The sequence below is a fragment of the Anopheles coluzzii genome, chromosome 2 (assembly GCF_943734685.1).
Source record: "Anopheles coluzzii chromosome 2, AcolN3, whole genome shotgun sequence".
NCBI classification, from domain to species: domain Eukaryota; kingdom Metazoa; phylum Arthropoda; class Insecta; order Diptera; family Culicidae; genus Anopheles; species Anopheles coluzzii.
The window spans coordinates 91,849,937-91,866,842 of NC_064670.1; the positions used below are offsets into that span (position 1 = coordinate 91,849,937).

At 41.2% G+C, this 16,906-nt stretch overlaps 1 protein-coding gene across 4 annotated transcripts in view; it reads left to right on the forward strand.

The window, feature by feature from the left end:
• The window catches only part of LOC120949215 (four and a half LIM domains protein 2), a 116,718-nt gene that overhangs the window by 32,325 nt on the left and 67,487 nt on the right, over positions 1-16,906 (forward strand). The window contains exon 1 of one of the 4 annotated variants that reach the window (XM_040366358.2): positions 10,437-10,807. The exons of the other annotated variants lie outside the window; for them this stretch is intronic. Within the exon in view, the coding sequence (XP_040222292.1) occupies positions 10,791-10,807 (17 nt within the window). The 5' untranslated portion in view covers positions 10,437-10,790. Of the gene's footprint in view, positions 1-10,436; positions 10,808-16,906 lie in introns of those variants that run through there. 4 annotated transcript variants of the gene reach the window in all.

The following is a 16,906-nucleotide window of genomic DNA, read 5'->3' on the forward strand; positions in this document are numbered from 1 at the left end:
ACTACTGGAGAATTTTTCGTTTTGGTGATCGTCCGGACAATATTGTAAAATTGTTAGAAATTTCCATTACTGGAATCGTTGGAGCTGAGAGGACTTATCTTACAAAATTACAAAATTTTGTAAAGCAGAAATGCTTCACTATGAAATTGAATGGCTTCCAATTGGTCATATATCTCTCTGCGTTCTGTCTAGCAGATATACTACAAAAGTACCACCTACCTTTCATTTTGTGGCGATGCTACTAGTCAGGATGTGGAGAATGTAGAATGTAGATTTTGATTAAAATATTGTAAAAACTCTGTGTGATGCATATTCCACAAACATGTTTTCTTCGAAGTTATTTATTAAAGCTGCGTTATATTTTACGTTTCACATTGGTCCCATGCATAATTGACACTCAAACAACTTCACTATGAAATAGAATGGCTTCCAATTGGTCATATATCTCTCTGCGTTCTGTCTAGCAGATATACTACAAAAGTACCACCTACCTTTCATTTTGTGGCGATGCTACTAGTCAGGATGTGGAGAATGTAGAATGTAGATTTTGATTAAAATATTGTAAAAACTCTGTGTGATGCATATTCCACAAACATGTTTTCTTCGAAGTTATTTATTAAAGCTGCGTTATATTTTACGTTTCACATTGGTCCCATGCATAATTGACACTCAAACAACTTTAACAACATCCTTCTATGAAGCGAACACATGATCAGTTGCAATGTCCCTTGCGAAGGTGTTGAAGGAAGTAAATCAAATAAATAAAAACGGCAGCTAACAAAAGCACTTGTGGGTAAGGGAGCACGATAGTATAAGGAAGGAGTCGTTGGACAATCCTTGTACGCAAGCCCTTCCTTTTTTGTGTGTTTGTTCGTCGGTTGATGGCTTCTTCGTCAGCATTTCCGTCCAGCAAAACGAGTCATGATAATCATAATCATAACCATGACTCGTCTGCCCACTACGGGTAGAGGGGGTTTCCTTTTTTTCCCCCATGTACCTACAGCACCGTTTGGTACCCTGTTAGGGTTTGCTATTTTCGGTCGGTACGGGGCTTTCCCCCGAAGGATAAGCCATAAAATGTCGATGCACATTTACTCGCTCCTGTGTGTGGTACCCGAGGCGTAACTGCTTTGCTAAATCCCACTCCCACTAGGGTAACATTAGGACAAGGACATGGCCAACCAGACTGGGTGTTGTCTTGGAGGGATGCTACGTTTATAAGGGTAGAATACGCATAGTAGAAAAAAAGGAGACGTAAATGGCAAACGAGTTGGTACGATGGAATGGGTTGACACGATGCGTCACACAATGTGTCGAAGTGTAATCGTTTGTGCAGACGAAGAAAGTTCCTAAGGACGATTAATGCCTCCGAAGAGCTCTCTTGCTCACTGTGTATCTCGTTTGCGACTGCAACTTAACGCAGCAAAGGCGCGCAACATAGTGTGTATCGCGTAAGCGCATCGAGCACGTGGTTCTGTTTTTCTTCGCGAAAAGAATTGTGCCCTTCTTTTCATGCGAAGAAGCTTAGCATGGAGGGAACTGTGCAAAGCTCATAAAATTTATGACCGGAACAAAGGCCGATAAAACGATGGTAACTGTTCTAACGATTGCGCGAAGAACGGGAACCGCTCATGTGCGTTCTTGCAAAGCATGTTTGCAGTGTAAAAATAATCTCAGCGATAGATTAAGAAATTGCAAACATCACCAACCTACGGCCATAACCTTCAAACAGGACGACCAGGAACCAAAGGCCGCCGTCGCCGCCACCTCCAACGGGTGTGCTATATGATCCGTGATGGGGCATGGTAAAGGATGTGTACAATGAGAAGTGCTGCAGCACCGAACCGAAGCTCGGGCCATATATACGCCCATCAAACTCATCCATTAGCGTTATGGACTTGCATCATTTCCTGGCTGGGGCTGGCAGGCCTTCGACAGCCCAGCACACGATAAGAAGGAGCGCCAGGATATAGATAGATTTGATGAGCGACCTTACCTTTCGCCGCGCGCCTCTTCGCCGTCATCGTCCTGCGCTCGCCACTTTCACACCCATACGGATGCGTTCTACCATGACGGGGATTTTCTTTTTCCACACGTTAAAATTGACTTTCAGATAAGCTGTTGTCAAGTGGGAAAGCTTCGGCAAGGTTTTGCCAACGAATGCAAAGAAGAACGCTGGACAGAGAAAGAGAGGAAGATTACACCTCCCCAGCCTACAAACACTTTTGCTAAGCGGGGCGCGATCGAAAAGGACATTCTCTGGGGTGGCGAGAACAGTTCCCGGTTTGCGTTTGGAACAACGCGCGTATAGAAGAGGGAGAAACGGGTGAAATTAATCCATTTTACGTGCGTCATCCGGGACGCAGCCAGCCTGTTGATGGATGACTCAAAAACAAACCTTGGGCGATAAAATTCTACCATCATGGCTGGCATTTTGTAAAAGGTCGTAAAACTGGCAGCGTTTCACTGGTTGTGGCTGGCGGCCTGCTGGTGGTGTCGTCCTGTATGAGCAGGATGGTAGCATAAATTAAAACTCAGACACACACCACACACTTGGGGTGGGCTTGATTAATCGAGCCAAGGGGGTGTGGCTTTTCCGTTGCTTTTTTTGCTTATAGTCGAAATAGTTTTCCGATGGTTTTTCCTTTTCCGGCGATTAACTAAACTCATTGCGACATAGTTTCAGAATAACTACTGCTCAATTAAACCTGTCGAAGTGGAAAATTTGTTTCGGATAAACTTAAAAGTTTCGATTTTTGATTGGTTGTGGGGAAGAGTTTACAATTTCTAATCAAGCTTTCCCATTTCATGGTTCATCTCTGTTTGGTGTTTTACGTTTAATTAACCAAATAGTGTACTTGTTCAACTGTACTGCAGGCGAGGATTGGCTGGAAAGGGTGTTAATAATTGTACCAATCGCGATTTTACTCAATGATGTGTGAAGGTTTAAAAAATTTCTAATGAAATAGATATGTATGAACAGTAAAACGACATGATTAACGCAAAATGAAGTAATTATATAACAAATAAATCTGTTTAATTTTTATCACTGTAGAGTTTTACAAACTCTATTTATATTTATCTCTAATTTGATTTGATTCTTTCATATTTTGCTCTAAATCAGCGGTCGGCAAAGTCCGGCCCGCCGCAACATTCAATCCGGCCCGCGAAAAGATTTGACTGATTTTGAAAGATGGGAAGAAACGATCGTATACAAATTACTGAAGATCTTCTAGTATACCATATTAAACCATCGTACTTTTTCAACTTTTAATTAAAGATACTGAACGGTCCATCATTCCATAATACTTACATTAAAAGTTGAAAAAGTACGATGGTTCGAACTCGAGGTCAATATCCCCGTGGCTTTTGCATGAAAAAATATGCCATTTTCGACTGGCTGTAGAAAAAAAACTAGGAAAGATAATTTCTTTACATTTACATCTGTTCAAAGGGAATTATTTCAGATCACTTGCACAAATAAGTTCAAGACTTTGCGAATTGCCTTCCGTCAGTTATTATGAATTTTCACCATGGTGGACGAAGACATGCATGATTTAAGTTCTACCTTTGATTTTCATCAATTCCTCCTAAGTTTTCGCTACAAAATTGTTAGAGTAGAGTTTTTGCATCACATTGGCGTAGAAAAAAATCGATGGGACACAGGTGACGGATGTTGGACCAGTTTGCGGACTATGGTGTTAAATCGAAATTCTGTCGAAATTCACCTGAAATGATTGCAGCTTCATTTGAATTGAAACCTCAAAAATGAACCTGGGCTTTCTTTCGATGCTTTGATTGTTGCCTAATAGTGCCAAGATGTTGGCGACCGAAATGCCAAAACGGGTATTACTTATTATATACGACGTCCACAAACTTCCGCACGGAGTCCATTTTGGACGCTACGGGGTGCCATTCTTTGATCGCGCACGCTTTTGGTCATCATGGTTAGAGTTCGACTGATAGAGGTGTCAAATTTTGTCTGCTAACTAATGGGATACTACTACTCAAAGTACAATTAACGTGTTGTTAGTGCAGGTCAAGATAAACCCATGCAAAATCGACAATTGTTGTCCACTTTTTAATGTAACCGTCATGTAATATTAACATTATTTTAACACCACAATAAGACTATCGGAATGAAGGTTGCATACGAAATTTTCTGATTAATATTTTTATATATATTAATTTTTTTAGTAGGTATTATCAATGTTGAACCATTCTTGGATGACACAATAATAGGAAAACAGCAATAATACCAATCGCATTGCTTGATATCATTAACCAATTATTTTGCTACTAAAATTATTTAATGTAATAATTAAATCATAATAATAAAAAAACCCGCTTTCTCCTGGCCCGCGGCTTTAGATCATTTACTAAATTTGGCCCTTTGCCTCAAAAGTTTGCCGACCGCTGCTCTAAATGATCATGTGCATGTCAAAATAAACAATTTCAATGTGTCTGTATAACATCCATAAAAACTCTTTGAAGGGGAGCGGTGGGATCAAACACCATTTGGTTTGAAAATGTCTAAATAATCATTCTTACACTAAAGCAAGTTAAAAAAGTTGTGTAAATATTATGTTCAATTTGTTGATATTGGTATTTATTCAACGGACTTATGTCTAATTGAACATTCAATTCTTAAATCTAATCTTAAAATTAGTCTTAGTTTACCAGATGATTAGTGTGATACGAATTCGGTGTAAAGATGTGCAACCATGCGTTCAACAGCAACTTCGATACCTTCTTGCGCAGGGCTGATACATTAAAGTGACTGGGCAATATGGACACTCATTATACCAGCATTTCAATACATTTAAATTTAATTCTAAACTTTGAACTGTGTCACGAATCATGTATGTTTTATAGTAACCTAAATAACTTATTGAATAATTTATCAAATTATATGATACATGAAACTTAGCTACAATATGTTCTTATAGGGGCTCTCAGGGATTTCTATTGGGGAAGGTAGGGAAAGACGGACGCGTTAGGAAAAATGTTAAAAATCTAGGGATGTATAAATAAAACGACCCTATGGAAATATGCTAACCTTCTTTTAAACTCATGTTTGATCAGAAATTGTGTTGTAACTGTTAAGATTTTTTTTTATCGCTTTTATGTTTTTTTTCGAAAAATTTCTTGGCGCAAAGTCCGCGACCCTAACATTTTTGAGGGACTTGTTAATGGGTAAAGCCATTTTTAGCACCATATCAAAATTCACCTTTTTGATATTTGTAATTTCATAGAATCTCTCATCAATTTCTGAAATTTATATCAATGCCTCTTCTTTTTATTGATTAAAGTTGTCCAAGTCGTGATAAGATATTTGATTTCAAAGAAGTTCCTCCTCAGCGTCGAGCGTGTAATAGCATAACGAATGGCTGCTATTTTGACCCGTGTTCCATTTCTCGCAGATTTCTCCATGATTTCTCTAGTTGCTGGATGTGTTATATCTTCCGAGTCCCCTGTTGGTATTTGATGATATCTATTCATCATCAATTGATATAAGAAATAAAATAAATAAACAATTTCGGTGTCCATCTTTCCCTACGACAGAGTGTCCGTATTTCCCTCTTTGGTGTCAGGATGCTTAAACTACCAGAAAACTAGTGTTGGGTGTTATGAATCTTTCGTTGAGATTCATTCATATGAATCTTCAGGGAAGAGTGATTCCAATCGAATCTAAAGATTCATAAATCTTTAAAGATTCTTGAATCTCCAAGGATTCATTAATCTCTTAAGTATTCAGTAAGGTTCATGAATCTCCAGGGATCCATGAATCTTTAGGGATGTATGATTTTAAAAATCCCAATGTATAGTGGTTAACTCCCATTAATGTATAGTGGTTAACTCGCATGACCTAATAACATGCCCGTTGTAGGTTCAAGCTTTGCATGGACTGTCTCCCCGTAGTAAAACAAACCATCCGGCTGTGTTGTACAGGCCAAGAAGTCTCGAAAGCCTATATAGGCTGGCATGACCACAGAAGAATAATAATAAGAAGCTTAAGCTCTATCGAGATTTATGAATCTCTAGAGATTCCTAAATCATTCGAGATGTATAAATCTTTTGAGATTCAATAATCTTCTGAGATTCATGAATCTTTCGAGAATCATGAATCTTTCCAATCGAGATTTAGATTCATTTAATCGTTTCAAAGATTCATTCAGATTCATGAATCTGAATCAGATTTACCCAACACTACAGAAAACAAGATTTTTTTGCTTTCATTCTCGTTCTCCCACCAGATTTTTGCTTAATAATCAAAGCTTAATAATAATCATTCATGTATTAAAACTATATAAAATATAAACAATACATGCTGTAGAGCTTAAGATCCGCCGTAGTCAAATTAGATCTAGAAAGGACTGCACGATTAAAATTTTGTTTGATCCCCTATTGGCTTCTTCTTCTTCTTCTTTGGCTCAACAACCGCTGTCGGTCAAGGCCTGGCTGTACCCACTTGTGGGCTTGGCTTTCAGTGACTAATTGATTCCCCCCATAGCAGGATAGTCAGTCCTATGTATGGCGGCGCGGTCTATTTGGGGATTGAACCCATGACGGGCATGTTGTTAAGTCGTACGAGTTGACGACTGTACTACGAGACCGGCCCCTATTGGCACACTTTTTTAATTCTTTCGCACGACCTGATACGACCAAATAATTTACCTAAAAGAAAGAGGATTGTATAAGCTCTTCACTAGTACCAAAAATATCAACCAATACCCATACCATATCGCCCCCTGATCCCATACATGGTTGTTCGTTGGTTCTGTATGAGCAGCCATCGTTTGCCCATTTTGAGTACCAGCTAATCGCTTCTAAAATAATCGAACATTCTTGTGGTACTCGCAGAATCAACAGACTGTGAAAGATGTTCTTGACGACACTGGAATAACTCAGCAGTTCTGTACCAATTTGAGATACCACGAAGTTTGCAAATATCATACGAACATGTGCTATTTTAAACGTTCGAGATATTAATGAAGGTGGTCTTATTTTGGGTATCGTTGAAGCATGCAATGTTAATACGTTTCTCCAGTCTAATAATAATAGTTCAGTAATGATACATTAGATGCATTATATCAGTCATATTAGGATCTCTGTCAAACTAAATAAACAACTCAGAGGATAACAGAGTCCCTTGATCGCTATTGATAAAGGATTCTAACTTCCAACTTACCAACTTAATTACGTGAAACAATATAAATCCTTATACTAAAACAACTTTTAATAAAAACGTAAACATCATCAAGAATGGTTTAGTTTATTTTAAAATATTTCTCTTATATCGGTATGTCATGGACCTCATTAATTTATTTTTCATCTTTTTTCTATTTTTAGGTAAGTCTGAGGTGTTTCTATGACAGGCTGACACCATCGATAACAGTCACCGTGGATAAAAAGGTTTCGCCCCGAGCCGTTGGGCTGAACTGAACCCCCTCACACCGTCCCACTGACGACCGAATGTAATCCGATCTTAATCATTAAACGGCACGCTTTATATGAACAGGCTGAAGCGAACCGAGCGAACAAGTAAAAGGATATAAATATTTGATTTGGCAAGGTGTGTTGTGCGCCGCCGTTGTATGTCACCTGGTGAGGGGTCGGTTCCGTTATGTTGTGATGGCAAAAGAGTCACCCCACCGTCTCGGGTAAATGACGAGCCTCGCGGATACTCCTCCATCGTTCGGTTTATGATGGTTTTATGAGTCAAATCAAACGTTTACCCAAGGCTGTGTCTCGATTAATCGCCCTTCGTTCCGTGAGCGGCGCTTCGCGGGCAACGCGTGTGGTAGAGATAACCAATTTTTCTACCATCAAACATCTGTCATTGCTTTGTTGAAAGGGCGGATGGGATGGTGGGTGGTAGGTGCATATGGGTCCATGTACGGTACCGCAAAGGAAGGTGGTCCAACGAATGATCGTGGTTGTGTAATGGAGGCGTTTTACACTGCAAAGCGCTTCGTGGCTTAACCATTCCATACTTGTGCGAGCGCTGGGAAGGTCGTTTGGATCGGTTGGGCTTTTATCGCAAGAACGCAGACTGTGTCTACCGTCTTGAGCACGTCGCGTTGCAACGAAAAGAGCGTACAGCGAGGCACACACTTTTTTGCCGCACTTAATTGCTTTAATGAGCAATGATCAGCAGAGGGGCGAAGCATGCCCATGCATTGACATGCTATGTTAGCAGGCACGATTGTGCCTGTGACTGTTATTGCCAGCGTTGACACGTGACGCCGAGCCTATTAGTTAGGACCATTAGCTGCACATTTCGATCGGTGCGTTCGTGCGTGCTTGCGTGCGGTCGCCGTCGTGTATCAATTCGGAGGGTAGTGTACATGATTTGTGATGAGAAAAATGAGCATCATGCTGCTGCTGCTGCACCTTCTGGGGCGGCAGTTTCAATCGGGTGGAAAATTAATCGTCCCCCCAAAATGGGATGGGATATCGTTGTGGTGAGAACGATTGGGAGAGAGCGAGTGGTCGAGCGAACCGATTTGCCATGCGGTTGTTCGGGTTTTGCCCGAACACTCTCACCGGGCGAGGGAAAAGTTTTCTCTCTTTTATAGATATCTCGCAGGTATTCGTTTTCGCGCCATCCTGCTGTTTGTGCGAGAGGTAAACAGCATTCTTTTCTTAATCTGACTAATGATAATTAATTGATCGTTTGAAAATTTCGGTTAAACTTTAATCAATAAATGTATTATTATTTTTTGTTTCTTTATTGGAGCAAGAGGAAAGTCAGAGGCTTATATTAAGCAAATAAAATGATTTTATATGAATGTAGAATCAATATATCATAAAAATTTAGCAATAAAGCATATTTTGTGATAAAGAATTATAAAAAATACGGATAAATTATATAACATTTAACATACACTAAATTTGTGAGGAAAAAGTGACAAAAGCATTAAACATAATCGGCATGTTTTTTCAACTCATACCATTTTTATTTAATCGTTAGTATATTAGAATACAGAATGACGTGTTAATTATTTAACCCAAAAGATGTAAAATTTCTGTAAAATTTTATTCCGTGTCATGTGTATGGAATTATATATAACTATATTCAGATTAAGGCCATCATAAATTAGAAACCTTGCTATAAAATAGCGAATATCGCTCTCGAGACAACATGTTTTTTTTCCAACTATTACCTATTAATGTTGCGGGAGTCCTGTGGTACAGTCGTCAACCAGAACGACTCGATAACATGCCCCTCATGGGTTCAAGCCTAGAATGGACCGTCGCAAAGACTTGACTTTGACTGACTATCCGGCCGCGTGGTATTTATAGGCCTCGAAAGCCTGTATAGGTTCCGGCATGTTCACGTAGGACGTTACACCGAATAGAAAAAGACCAAACAATGTCACTAAACATCACTTGAATAAGATCATTAATAACTCATGCTTGATCGGTAGTTGTTCTGCCAAACATTGAACATTTTAGTGTAATCAGTTGGTATTAGTGTAAGAGTCACCTGTATGAGGAAATACATACTTTTGATGATAAGCCGTAGAATTTACTTATCTTACTAAATATTACGCCCAAGTCTAAGCAATTTCTAAGTATTTATTTGAAGAATGCCAAGGCTTTTTTGTTTTATTTCAACTTTTCTTAGCTATTTATCTGTATAATTTCCAAATTTTCGTTATGAAAAATATTGTAGAAAAGCTTAGAAATAGCTTAGAAATTCAAATGCAAACGTACGCTTTACAAAGCTTGCTGTTGTTGACAGAACACTTTAATTTTAGAACGCCCCGCAATACTGCACTTTATCATCCTACCTTCCACAACAGTTGGCAAACTTTGGCCGCGAATTCCTAGCGATAAAGAGCGATAAGAAAACTGTGACGGAACGGGTGGGGTGGTAAGTCGATGATTATTAAGACCACGGTCGGGTTTTGGGGCATTGCATATCGTTCGGAAGGTGTTAATTGCCCGATGGTGTCACCCCGCTTCTTCGCGTTTCAGTTCTGAAGTGTATTTGCTACCTTAAGAGAACTCGTTACAGAGCGTTGCGTTGCAAAGCGATAGGAGGAGAGCATATGATGTAAAGAACGTTCTCTCGGGTATCTTTTTTTTTTTTGGGGAAGCGGATGATTCAACGCGTTTCGTGAATTTTGCCGGCAATTTTTTCTTCATGTCTTTGCTGATTCCTCGCAGACGACCACGTTGTTTGTGTGGTTTTGCGTAGCTCGTGCTATCATGCCTGCTGGTAGCTGCCGCGAGAGAGCGAGCATGGCACAGCTGTCCGCGCGAGAGTTAGAAGAGAGTGTCGCAAAGTGTGCGGATTTCCCATTCTCCCTCCCCCCTTCGTTCACGTGGTGTTAGCCCCACAGTAGCAGTAGCGCACCCGAGCACAAACCCGAGATAGGGTTGCCGCCGCCGGGACGGTTAGCCGTGGCGCGCACTACACTCGCTCGTTAGTCGTCGCACGAACGGCGCACCAACTTGTGGCCACGCGTGTGTTCCGGGCGTTACTAGCTGAGTGTCAGCCAAACGAAACCGATCGCCGTGTGCGTTGTGCGTTCGCGCGCGCGATCTAAAAGTGGACGCGACTGTATTGCCCGGCCACCTAGGAGGTAGAGCGCCCGGCTGCTGCTGTTCCCGGTGTGTTGCACTTCGAGGGGTTGGTGTGTTTACCGTACGCGCAGTGCTTATCGTCAGTGGCCAAGATTGGTCGCGGGAGGACCCACTGTGTTATCTTTTCCGCGTGTGTGACAGTTTTCAAGGCGATATTTTGTTGTGTGTTCGGTGAGGTAGTGAAGAGGTTGATGATGTGTGGTTTAAGGTTAAAAAGCAAGGGATAAATCGCGACGGTAAAGCAAACATTATGCACATCAAAACGATGCTCGGCTTCGAGCATTCTTTTCGCGTGGTCTTCGCGTGCGTTCATCGCTCTCTTTCGCGAAATCATTTGCCCGCGTGCACGATCGTATCTAACTGATCTTTGAAAGTAAATTTTCACACAATTTCCCACATGTGCTAATATCGTTATACTTTGTGTGCGTATATGCTGGATGTTGGTGCGTGTGAGTGTGTGGCGTGTTTAGGTATAGAAAACAAAACGAAAAAAGAAGCATGGGAACCACGTGCTGTGCTGCAAGTCGCGATCATTCGCGTGTCAGTTGCACTTGATCGTGCCCGCGTCACTGTATGCGTTTGCCTAGCGTGCGTGTCTCTGTTCTCTGTGTGTGTGTGTTTTAGGAAGTGTTGTGGCACAATTTTGCGTGTGAGAAACAAAGCGTAATCATGGTTTTCTGCTCGGCCAGCGGGTGTGTCACGTCGGGGGAAACATGACGCCAAAGACGCCAAGGGCGCAATGATAGCGGGAAGAAACATTTGTTTATCGTACACACAGACGAATGTGTGAGGGGTATAGTGGTGTAGACTGCATTAAAGTATAATTGTTATGCTTTTTGTTTCTGCTTTATCGGGGGTGTTTTTTTCTGAGAAAGCGTACATGCTGGCAACGAACCCCTCCGCATCGGAGCTGCATCCATGTTTGTCCATGAAGATTTAAGATGTTTAACTTTGATTGGTTTCCAATGAGACTCTGGTCTTAAATGAATTGCGAAGTACAATGTTATGCATAATGGGTATTCAATGCGATCAATTTTTAATATCGGTCTTTGCCGATCGAGTCTTTCTCTCTCTCTCTGGCGCAGGATTGCTTCATCGATGCCGTCACCCCTGTGGCGCGTTGTTTCGCTTCCGTTCTGTACAGAGAGTGTCTGTCCCATACCAGGACAAGCCCTTCGTGATTCAGCCACTCGACATCTCTGATCCGATTTGTCGTTGCACCGTCGTTTCCCCACTTTTACCTTCCCTTCCCCGGTGCATTATTGGACGCACTTTGTGTGCCGTGTCGAAGTTTATTAGATACTGGCGTCAAATTGAATCACTAATCACGGGCACGATTCTCTAAGCGGGTTCCCGCTCCGTTGACGGCATCGCACTTGCCCAAGGTATGTGTGTGTGTTTTAATCAATTAAATCCCTTGTACTACCACCACCTGGACCACCAACCCTCGCGTTGGGTGTCCGGTCCGGTATGGAAGTGGCTGAGTGTGGTGCACCGCATTCGGCTATGCGCCGGAGTTGCACATAAAGGTAGTACATGCAGAGGTGACATACTCCTCCTTCTTCTTCTGTTGTCCACTTTACCACCATCACCATCACTTTGGCAAGGTGTTTCGCAATGACACAACATCTACACACGCGGGGCGGCATGCAGCGAGATGCCGAGACACCGTTTCTTCCTCCTACACTGCTTCTTTTTTTTTCTTAAAGAGTTTGTGTACATGTGTGTGTGTGAGTAGGTGATAAATGCTGAACTAATTTTCCGTTCCGCGGCTGGTCGCGCGTACAAGCGGCCCTGTCCCTGCACCGCCCGCGCTCTGTGTTTACGTTCGCGCTTTAACGATATACCCCGTGTTTCTGTGTGTTTGTACGGTTGGATGGGGGTAAGGGTAACCTTACGATCGCGTTGGGAAAGTGGTCGGCAGTGTCGCTGCATTGTATCGGTGTCTCTCGGTGCGTTTGTTATGTTTTTTTTTCTTTCATTTTTTCATACAAAATTGTGTTGGCCCTCACGGCGACACAATCGTCATGTCTCTTGTGAAGTGTGATGGCGCTGATTTCGACTGCCCCGGTACTGCCCCGCGTCCGTGGTTGACCTCCGTCCAAACCACGAGGTTATTGTTGCTGCAGTTGATGATGACAATCGGAGCAACATTTTGAGGGTTTGTTTGTACCCGTGTTTGTGCGTCGTTTAGTGTGAAAGGGGGGAAAGAATGGTACAGTAAAAAAGTAAAGCGGTTGGAAAGCAATTCGGCACAAGCACCTGTCAACTGACACCCGCTGTGTTGGTGGTGCAATCGTGTGTTAGTAGTATATTATTTTCATACGAAGAACTGCTCAGAATATTTAAGTAATTTTAGAGCCAGATGGTGAAATGGATGGGTGTTGAACAGTGGTATCGGATAAGGTTGTGTCCGATGGACTCAGATTATCAAAGTAGGGTGTAAGAAAATCTACTCACAAAACACAAATTTATGTTGATGGTCTTTTTTTTTAAATATAAAATTAAAGCAATAAACAAATTCAAACGACAGCAGGGCCTGACACAAGGGGCTAATATTGTTTTATCGCTTTGAAAATTTATTCATTTACATGAATTAAAGTAAAGAAAATTAATGCATAACATGCTATTACAAAATGAGATCGATTGATATTGCTTAAATGTATGGAATGATTTAATGACTTTTTTTGCGATGAATCTCATTAATTGTTGGACACTTTTCCATGGATTTATTATCATAGTATTGAGCAAAAAGATTCATAACTCCTCATCTGTCCATGGTGCATAGAAATTTACACATTTATGGTTTAAAACATTGGACGAATTTGAGAGATTTGCTAGATGTGACTAACATCATATCTGAGCACTTACAGAATAGGATCAATAGATGCGAAGGATTTCATCTATTCATAGGGAGATTTTTTCACACTATTTCAAGTTCAAGTTCAAAATGAAAAATAATAATCAATGCGGCAACCAAAAATAAATCCATAGTGAAATAATATTCATTTAAATAAATATTTTAATCCATATTCGTTGTTGATATATTTGCGGCAGCGTTTGTGCAAACAATATCTTTGGAGGCTCCACTTGCATGGTGAATTCCTCGAAGCTAAACGAATTTTTATAGGTATTGTGTACTTTTCCCATCTCTATCAACCTTGGTCAAGGTCAAAGATCAAAGTTATGAATGAATAATGAGTAGGATCTATTTTTTTCCAACCGACGATGAGTTCACCATAGTGGTTCCTCTAGCGTCTTTCTTATTTTCCGAGACGAGTGCATCAGATGATGAATCGATTGTTTAGTTACTTGGTTAAACAGATGACGAAAAATAGGTCATTGTGTGGAGATAAAAAAAATAACATAAACAAAACATTCCTTAACCATCTTTGTAAAATACGCCCAATCTCTGCCATACTTCGTTAATCAAGACAAATATAGAAACAGCTTTTCAGATGCTAGCTTTTATCACCGTCGTAACCAAGTATGTCTGTAGTATTATTCATACAATTCAGATTCGCTACCAAAATTGCGCTGTGAATAATAATGTTATCTTCAAATTATTCATCTCCAAAGGCAAATTTCCGGCGCAGTAGAAGAGAGAGAGCGAAAAAAAAACCCCAGCCAGAATGCAAACATTTACTCTAGCATATCACTTTACGGCCCTCTTCTTAAACAAGACAAAGGCATAACTCTGGGCGAGTGCCAACCGTTTATCAGAACTTCCCCATTTTCTTTGTAAAATGCAGCAACGCATTGCAATTTTATCTTCCCAGCAGCAGCGTCTGTGCTGATCGCTCGCCTCGGCTAGGGGTCCCCACACATTAGCAACAACGATTGGCCGACCGGAGTTTGATTTACTCGCGTTCCCTCGCGAACCTCGCGTGATCGGGGGCCGACTAATTAGTGAGACGGGTTTTTTATCGGGAAACGAAGAAATGCAAGCTACGATGCTCGTAAAGACGGGCTGTATTTGCCTGTTTGTTCGTGTTCCGTGTTTGGTTGGTTCATTACATCAACTTTTTGGCTACCGAACCGATGCACTCGTTGTTTTTGATGACGCTGGAAGACGTAAACAAGCCAGACTGTGCGGTATCGTAAACAGCGCCGTGGAATCGGGAAGGGAATGATTTTAATTTATTTTATTACACACTAACGGGGGTAGGAGTAGCGGTTTCCGATGCTATCATTTGCATGCGCCTACCGATCATGTGCTTCCGAATTGATCGTAACAAGGGAAATGGAAGAATTTAATTAAACTTTTAACTTATATCAATGTTTCTCGATGAGAAAGCATCTTTATTTGTATTCAGGAGGAACATAGAGAGAAAGCATCTTAAGACACAACAATTATAGGAAAATTGTTGTCTAACTCGTTCATTTAACACATTTTTAATACAAATCAATGGAATTATTAATTCAATTTGTATCATCACTTTTTTGGAATTGACTTACTTTCTAATTTATTTCCAATGTTTTTGGATCCGTTCTAGAAGCACAACCATTTCATTGATTTATTTATTCACCCGCATGCTTATTTATCCATTTCATTTTATTGACCGTTCCATCCTTCCTCTGCCAGCACGTGTCTCGATGGAGGCGCCTAGTTAAAATAGATTATTTACTTCCTCTGTTTTGTGAAGGTTTCACTGTTTTCACAAAATAATGAAGAAAAGCACGTTCTTTAGTTTTTGACGTGGGTCAATAAGTGATTGACATTTTCATCGGGGGTCAACGGTCAATGAAATATTACACCGTTTTTTTGTACAGCAATTTTTAAAACGTCAAAAAATCGCATTTGGTTATTACAAGTCAATAAACATTCAATTACAAATGATTGATGATAAGGTTCTCCCCAATGGAAAAAAGATGCATCAGAGTTCATGTTACTCCTAACGAGAGCTACGGAACAAAAAGAAACTCAATGAAAAATATAAATAATTAGCTTCCTGGCTTCCTATACGGAAGCTGCTGGATAGGTTTGGCCGCAAGATGTGTGGTTGAAAATTCCGAACCCGAACAGTGGGGAATTGGGGCGGAAAATTGTTTACACCGGCCTGCTTGGAAGGGAAAACCGATCGTCATGGATCAACAGCAAAACACACGGTGGTGGTGGTGGTGGTTCAACGAGAAACAGATGGTATAATATAGAGAACCACCTTACCTTTTCCGGGGAAACTGGGGCAGGCAAGTATAGAGTGGGGTCTGGGACACGCAGATTAAGTCATTTTCCCCAAGGCAAGTGGACACATCAATCCACAGGTTTGTGTAGCGTGGGACGTGCGCGTTTACTTTATCATGCGTACAGAAGCGGACCAACACCAACGCCACGTGTGGTCGTTGTACTTCACGTGCGTACGATTCCCTGATCCCGCGAATACAGCAATTTCTAAGTGCGGTGCGGTGCAATATTTGTATCATCACAGCACGTTTACGTTGGCGCAGCTTACCCTGAATGCCGTTGAAAGATTAAGCGAGAGAGCGTTCTACGAGAGAGAAATGCTTTCCCGCGCGCACGTTTTACCGCCGCTTCCCGGGCAATAATGTTGTAGTTTTTGCTGGTCCGGTCGCAAAACTGACCTCAACGTTCGTCGAGACAAAATAAGCGTTTGTTTTTACTGTGCCTAGTGCCAAGTTTTTTTTTTTTTTTTTTCACCGAATTAACCCGCATAAAGCTAAAATGGATTTTTCGGACTCGTCGAGAAAGCGCAAATGCATTAAGCTGAGAGCTGTAGTGATGGTGGTGGAATCTTTTTTGCTGCAGCTTGGCCGCAGGAACAACAATATTTTCCCTTCATTTTCTATGTTTCCTCGGTAAGAAGGACTGTTTACAAAGCGGCACAAAGTCGTGTCGCTAGCCAATTTTGCAATCAACTCTCGTTTGGCTTTACGTTAAACGGGGCGACCGATCGATTGCGTTTTGCTTGGCGATCCTCTAGGTTCGTCGCCAGTGTTTGTTTTTGTTTTTGATGTAATAGCGGCCGCCCAACATTTAGTTTAGCGGCCCGAAATGCTAACAAACATTGACGGATGCAGCGAGCGCGCTCTACATTTTGAGTTTTGGGACGCGTTTTTAACGATGCAAAACGGCGAGGGTCGTTGGCTGCTGATCGAACGTTCGTTCTGCTGGTGGAATGTTTGCTCGTGAACAATTTCAATTTAAAAATAACTCCATTTTGTGTTAATAAATCTTCCCATTTGTTTTCGGTGTCCATCCTCTCTACTGTAAGCAGCATTGGTCGTGTGTTTTGTACGAAGGAAAGTGTTATATTTTCACTCATCACTGCCCTCTGTGCGCTACCTC